The sequence below is a fragment of the Limulus polyphemus genome, unplaced genomic scaffold (genome assembly GCF_000517525.1).
Source record: "Limulus polyphemus unplaced genomic scaffold, Limulus_polyphemus-2.1.2 Scaffold3073, whole genome shotgun sequence".
NCBI lineage: Eukaryota > Metazoa > Arthropoda > Merostomata > Xiphosura > Limulidae > Limulus > Limulus polyphemus.
Window position 1 is genome coordinate 46,360 of NW_013668683.1, and position 7,339 is coordinate 53,698.

The 7,339-nt window shown below is 30.1% G+C and overlaps 1 protein-coding gene and 1 long non-coding RNA gene across 2 annotated transcripts in view; one reads left to right on the top strand and one right to left on the bottom strand.

Moving 5' to 3' along the window:
* LOC106468604 (ubiquitin carboxyl-terminal hydrolase 7-like) overlaps nucleotides 1-7,339 on the top strand; it is a 63,609-nt gene that overhangs the window by 42,215 nt on the left and 14,055 nt on the right. The window contains exons 20-22 of the mRNA XM_013929035.2: nucleotides 1,624-1,723; nucleotides 2,291-2,383; nucleotides 2,680-2,747. Coding sequence (XP_013784489.1) covers nucleotides 1,624-1,723; nucleotides 2,291-2,383; nucleotides 2,680-2,747 — 261 coding nt within the window. The remainder of the gene's footprint in view (nucleotides 1-1,623; nucleotides 1,724-2,290; nucleotides 2,384-2,679; nucleotides 2,748-7,339) is intronic.
* Nucleotides 4,128-7,339, bottom strand: part of LOC111088074 — a 16,321-nt gene continuing 13,109 nt past the window's right edge. Inside the window, exon 3 of the long non-coding RNA XR_002612686.1 lies at nucleotides 4,128-4,300. This is a non-coding gene — a long non-coding RNA (uncharacterized LOC111088074). The remainder of the gene's footprint in view (nucleotides 4,301-7,339) is intronic.

Consider the following 7,339-nt stretch of genomic DNA (forward strand, 5'->3'; position numbering starts at 1 on the left):
AATCTGTCATGTTTGATATCTGTTTAGAAGTACTTGTATTCTGTCATGTTTGATATCTGTTTAGAAGTACTTGTTTTCTACCGTGTTTGATATCTGTTTAGAAGTACTTGTTTTCTACCGTGTTTGATATCTGTTTAGAAGTACTTGTTTTCTACCGTGTTTGATATCTGTTTAGAAGTACTTGTTTTCTACCATGTTTGATATCTGTTTAGAAGTACTTGTTTTCTACCATGTTTGATATCTGTTTAGAAGTACTTATTTTCGTCATGTTTTAAGGTTTGTATGTGTCATGATTTAAAAGACTGTTTTGTGTAGGTAGTATTAGTTAATTTATTTTGTGAGTTAATATTGTATGATTGTTTAGTGTATTTTTTATAATAAAGAGTTAATAGAACACAATTGTTAGAAGTTGTGTTAATAGATCATTCATGTTGAGACTGTCGAATGTCGCATGCAATACATTGATGTCAGGAATATAGAGATTTCTTGAAGGCAGGCAGATGATTAAGTGATAAACATGTAAGTAGTGTGAGAAAAGTGGTAACAACAGACGACAGAACAAACGATAGACCAGAGAAGGGGAAGTAGAAGTGCAGCCAAGGAAAAGTTTAGAAAACGAGTTAACCATCATACGAGTGGATAGTCTAACAGTTGATATGTTAAAGTGATATTAACAGCTTTCTGACACTTTAGGAAAATAATTTGTCTTGTCCAAGGGTGTTCTAAAGCAATTGAACCTGTCTATGTGGACTTTGACAAAAAAAACAGATGATTATTGGAATTAGGTCTAAATATGAAACAGCAGACAAGTATCGAAAGTTCAAGATACAATTGCAGTAACTCAACAAGGCAGAGTAAGTGAATTATACATGGAATACTAGTGCAATAGAAATAGAGAAAGGTAGTTCAGCTTGTCAACTGAAATTCTATAGCAGTTGAATAGGCCTAAGTGGCCTTTTGACAAGAAGAAGAGAACTATATAGTGTTTATGATATGACTGTAATCTCTCTAGTGTAAAGAATTTGTTGTACTTACATTTAACCAGTTTGAATATACACACACACACACACACACACATTATTTTGAAAACAAGTGGAGTGCGTGCTGTTCATTTATTGTTAAATTTATCGCCAACAAATCGCAGACACCTACTGTAGAAGAATCCTAAGCCCAACAACACAGTATATATTTATACTATTAAATAAAAGCCTTTCATTGACAATTGGCGAACTTATCACCTGACAATATGAAATTAGAATTTGTGTTTTGTCATGGTTAAAGTAATTATGAAAATCTTCACTACAAGTAAGAAAAATTTATATTGTTAAAAATATTATTACTTTAAATTGTTCTTAGTATAATTTTATTTCAGGTGGAAACCATCTATTTCCAAGACTAACAAATGAACACTATTCAACAAAATTCCGCTTCAAGTTACTAGAATATATAGTTCAGTTTATTACTTAATCACTTAGCTTTGCATTTAAAAATAAAAACTTCAGATGTGTGTAAATTTAAGTGATAATGTTTGCTAAAAGCCATAAATCAGTTATGGATAAAAAAGTATCACATTTTGTGAAGCAGGTTTAAAACCATTAGATTTACAGTATGTTTTGTTTGTAGATTATAGACATAGCAGATAATGCTAACCCTTGGATGTTGTTTCTTGAGACTGTGGACCCTGACTCAGGAGCTGACTGTCTGCCAGAATTTGACAAAGAAAGTGAGTGTCAGAGAAACAGAATGGGTAGAATTTAGTAAGAGATTGTATTTAATCAACTTTTCATTGACAATGTTTGTAAAAACAGCATGAAATGTGATGTGACTTCTGAAGATAAATACTTTGTATTATTTTTTTTTGCTGCAATGTGTGTGAGAGAGAGCGATCTAGCCACAGAACTATTTCTCATGATTTGTTACAAAATATTTTGTATCACTACATTTCTCTAAAATTCCCTCTGCTGATCAATATGTTATGACAAGTTTGATATTGAATCTCTATATACCAATATCATGATGAAGCTTTAAATTTAATCATGGACCTTCTCTTTCCCACTGACACTGAACAGTATCTTCATTTCACCTGTAAACAATTCCTGGAACTTCTTGTCCTCTCTAAAAAGGTTAACCATTTCCTTTTTAATGACGTCAAATATTTCTCATTATTAAAATGTATACATCCTAGAATATTGATATTCTTTATAGAATTAACATTAATATCTCAAAATTTGTTTGTTCAAGTAAGTAACTAATCTCCACAATACAATAATGCTCATACTTTGTTTTACAGGTGATGTACTGTTGTTTTTTAAATTATATGACCCAAGAAACAAAAGAATTTCCTATTGTGGACACATGTACATGCCAATTACAGCCAAAGCAAGTAAGAATTAGCCTATTATTTTTTTATTTCCATATTTTTGTCTTGTAAAATTCTACAAATAGCAATGGATTATATCCAAATATGTTAAATTACTTATTTTTGGCTTGAGAAAAAAATTACAATAAATTTCATGTTCTTAAGACATTAACCCTTTCACTTAGTGAGAGAGTAAAGTAAGCTTTAACACACATGTGACTTCATAAAGCTTTATTGTATATAAAACTGAATTCTCTAAGCCTGACTTGTTAAAAGAACATTGTGAGTGGATTATTAAGGAGTTTGTTTTTATCTTCCAGAGGAGCTAGTTTCAGAGCTGAATCATAGGGCAGGATTTCCTCTAGATACTGAGCTCATGTTATATGAGGTAAGTTTTTATATTTCCATTCGTAGACCATTGAAACGTAGATCTGATGTGTTATTTACCCAGTTTTAACAGTATCTGGAGGTATTTACATGTTCTTTATTCACTTTTTTGTACGTCATTGAAACTGTACATTCATGTCATTCACCCGTTATTTCTGACATTATTTGGTTGTGTGTTCTTCATCAAATGTTTCTGTATTACCTGATTTTGTATGTTCCTGTTATTTGATGTGTACGTGTGAGGGTCAAAATGCATGTCGTGATCTTTTATAGAGTTACTTTCAAAATGTAATGAAACAACTTCATTATCAATATATGGCAATAAACTTAGCATCAAATAGTAGTCTATAATTCAAATTTATATTATCTAAGTTTTAATTTCTTAGTTTTAAAAGGAAATATTCTCAGTATGTGCCTCTCAGAGTTGCATGACTTGGTGGCACTGTGACTTCTTATTTATACATTTCTTTTCCCTTATAAACACTTCAGATTTTATATAAATTTTCAAACTCTTCTTGCTTTAGTGAGATGTTATATTTGTTCAACCCACATTAACACCCCCACCTAAGTACCCTCTATTTTTTAAAGAAATGTCTGTAATTCTCTCTGACGTTGCTATTGTACATTTTTATAACCTCTAGAAAGACTACATAAAGCACGTGGCCATATGTTTTGTAAAAGTTGATAATTTGCTGTCAGAACTTGAAGTATTTGGACCGAAGATATTACTCTGAGAAGTAATGAAATATTTTAAACCTATTTATAGGTTACGAGAAATTACAGTAGTTTTTTACAATCTTACCTACTGAGTGATCTTTTTGGTTTTCTAAAGTTCATATATGAAAGCTATATGAATTATTTTGTGGACAGCCAACATAGTTAAAAATAAAATAAAGATAACTTACAAAAGCAGGTATTAAAGTGCAAACTGGCCTAGAACTAATGTAAGTTTTAAGTTTCTTGTTTTTTATGTATATTTTCTATTTATTGTTATATATTTTTTAACAAAAGTAACTAAAACTTAAAAATGAAAAACATGACATAATGTTTAGGGAAACTGGATCTATTGGTCCATCTAGGCTGTCTCATCCTCTAGACTAAACTAAAACTATTAAATAAAAAAATACCTCAAAACCAGCCCTTATCATTCAAATAGTTATGAAGCTTTCTTTTAAACTCACTTAAATTGACTGCCTCCACAGCATCCGAAGGCAACCCATTCCAAAGGCCATTCACACTGTTAGAAAAATAAAACTCTTATCTAAGATTACTCCTACCCTGCCAAAATTTATATTTGTATCAACTAATCCTACCATTCTCAACATTGAGTATGAAAAAAGATTATGCATCAACAATATCAGTTCTCTTAACAATATTAAACACCTTAATCAGATCCCCTCCAACTCTTCTTTTTTTTTCAAGAGAAAATAATTCCAGAGATTTTAACCTTTCCTCGTATGGCAATCCCTCCATCCCAGACACCATTCTAGTAGCCTTCCTGAACCCTTTCCAACAATTCAGTGTCATTCCTATGGTAAGGAGCCCAAGCCTGAACTTGTTAGCTTAGATAAGAAAACTTAACCCTTTCTGGCACTTACAATTTGTAGGGGGCCATATGGGAATATCACTTGTACAAAATACATACTGTAACTCTGAGATTTCTTAATGTATCCTCAAAAATTGGTAAGAGTTTAAAAATTATAAGTATCTTGTACACAAAGTATGACATTATGTTAATTGTTTCTCATAAAATATTTTATTTAACTATTAAGAGTACAAGGTGATTTTCATTTTAAGTATAAAAATACTTTTCTTCATCATATAGTTTTCATATTGTATTTGCATAACCTCAAGAACCTCCTAAATGAATATCAAAAGTTTTTTAAGGTAAATGTTTCTATTTTAATTTTCTCTACCATATCACAAACTACAGATATTATCATCAACATACAGTGCAATGAAATGTTTAAAATTAAGAAATAGAAAAAATGTACACACCTTTTAATTTTTCATAGAATATCTTAAATGATCTATGTTTGGTTATATTCATAATTTCGGTTGTTTTCCTTTTCACATATTGTTAATTTTTAATGTTTTCCTTTTCTGTCCTTTACCTTTTGTTACTCATCTTGGCTAAGTCAATGGTGCCCTTGGGGCATAATTGCAGGATCTGCAACAGAGACGCACAAGCCTTTTGCAAAATTATCTTCCCATTGCGCAAGGTCTTAAGCCTTGAGAACTGATGCAAAGTATGATGTACATTTAAAAAATGTTTAAACCTTTCAGTTGTGCATTTTAAAATATAAATAATACATAATTAATGAAGACTAGCAGAAATGCTAGTAATTACTAATCGTAGTATTCATACCTTATTGAAAAAAATTTAGAATAAGTGAATTTTTTTTTTTAAAAAAGTATTTTATTCTTGTAAGTATTGCACGGGAAAAGTTTTTGGATTGTGCTCTTTAGTCATACGCAACTCATTGCATCAAAATGAATCAATGTACAGAGCTCAATATTTTCATAAATGTTACTGATATAAACTGGTTTCTTTTATTGAAAAAAATGTTGTTTTTTTTTAAGAACTCCATTTTCTCAGTACTATATTTAAAAATTACATCAATAAAAATATAGTCAAACCCTCACGTACAATCCTAGTAAAAGTTGTGTTCTTTTTTTATTTTTATTTTATTCTGTTATAAAAAAATGGTTGTTGCCCTTACCACAGTTATTTTTGTAATTGTCTAAATCTTGAATACCCAATGTGTGAAATTATTTCTGGATTTTTGTTTATGGTGCCATTATGTAGGTGGCGCAGGAGTTTTGGTTACATACAATACATAGATACTGACATACACATTATGTCCTAAGATATAAAAGAAAGACCTAAATACAGTTTATCTGTCTCTCTAACTATAACATATTTAGTGAAGAAAAAACTAAGTGGTATCGTAGATAAACCAACCAACAATACAACAGGCAGTTACATCCACCAGATGAAGACAACTGAGTACCAGTTTCAAAAAAACTATTGTTGGATTATAGTGTAAAATGAGCTCTTTCTAATTACTATAAGCATGTATATGTAGCAACTACATATAAGTTATAAAGCTCAAGTATATGCATAGAAGGTGTGCATGGCATCCATCAGGGGTTGACAGAATTTTTACTTGTTTCTGCTGCATTCAGCCAGAGAACTTTGAAACTTAAGTATCAGTAGGGCAAATATACATACTTAATTGTTTAGACATACTAAATCTACAGGACTCTCGTTATCTTAGTCAAGAAAGAGTGTGGTAGTTGAGATTTTCCATAGCTTGTGGATCATGTGACAACACAACTGAAGTTTAAGTATTTTTTAAAGGTTTCTTTTGAAGTAAAGGAATTAACACTTAGATAATACAAACTTAGAATCATAACATATATTATAATGTTAATTTCACTCACATATATTGATAATATAGTTGTTTTATTAAATTTTGAATGTAACTCAGTGACTTGCACAGAAAAGTGTTTAACCCTCTCATTATTGACCTTTCATCCGTGTCTGACTAACATTACAAAAGTTGCAATGATGTAGTGCATGTGCAAACATGTTACCTTATACAATGGTATAAAACTGGCCTTTACAAAGTGACCTGTCTTAGCTGTTCTAGTGGACCAGTATTTTGTTACATACAGTCACAATTTCGATATAATACATTACATATGTATATATATATATTATTACTACTTACAAATAAGTTCTTAAATTTCAGTTATTTTTCTTAAAAAATTGAACAATAAATAAAGAAATACAGAAAACTATGATCTATTCTACTTGCAAAGTTTGTACTTGGTTGCCATAATTTGCTAATTAAGCCTTGTGAAATTCCGCACATGGAGGATGTGAAGCAAAATGATTTTTTTAGTAAATTCCGAAATTTCGTATGTGAAATCTTTATAATGTCCAAATAGCTATCAAATGTTTCTGAAGAAAAAACTTTATATTTTATTAGTTATTTTCAGTAATTAATCTCTATGTGGGTTTGGTAAATTTGACCGATCTCACAACCACCATAAAAAAATTAGGAAATAAACATAAATTATGCATCTTTCATTCTAGAATGAACACAAATTATAACACAGAAACATAAATGTTTAGACGAAATAGCTTAAATCTCATAACATTATACATTTATATGTATATATTATTTTTTAATATGTTGACCTTTCAACTGTGCCTGGCTAACAATATAGAAGTTACAATACTGCGGCTCACGTGCACTCATGTTACTGTATCAAATAACATGAAGATGAACTTTGGTCTGTACAAAGTAACTTTTGTCTTGGCTATGTTTTAGTCCACTAGTATTTTGTAAAATACAGTCACATTTCAATATTATACATTATATATGTATATAGATTATTGCTATTTTGAAATAAGTTCTTAAAGTCATTTTCCTTAAAACATAGAACAGTAAATAAAGAAGTATATCAAACAATTATCTCTTCTAGTTATGACCTTTGTACTCGGTTGCTGCTTGACGTAGGTTGCTTTGCCTTTAAAATTTTGCACGTGGAGGATAAGAAACAAATTATATTTTTTTTTTA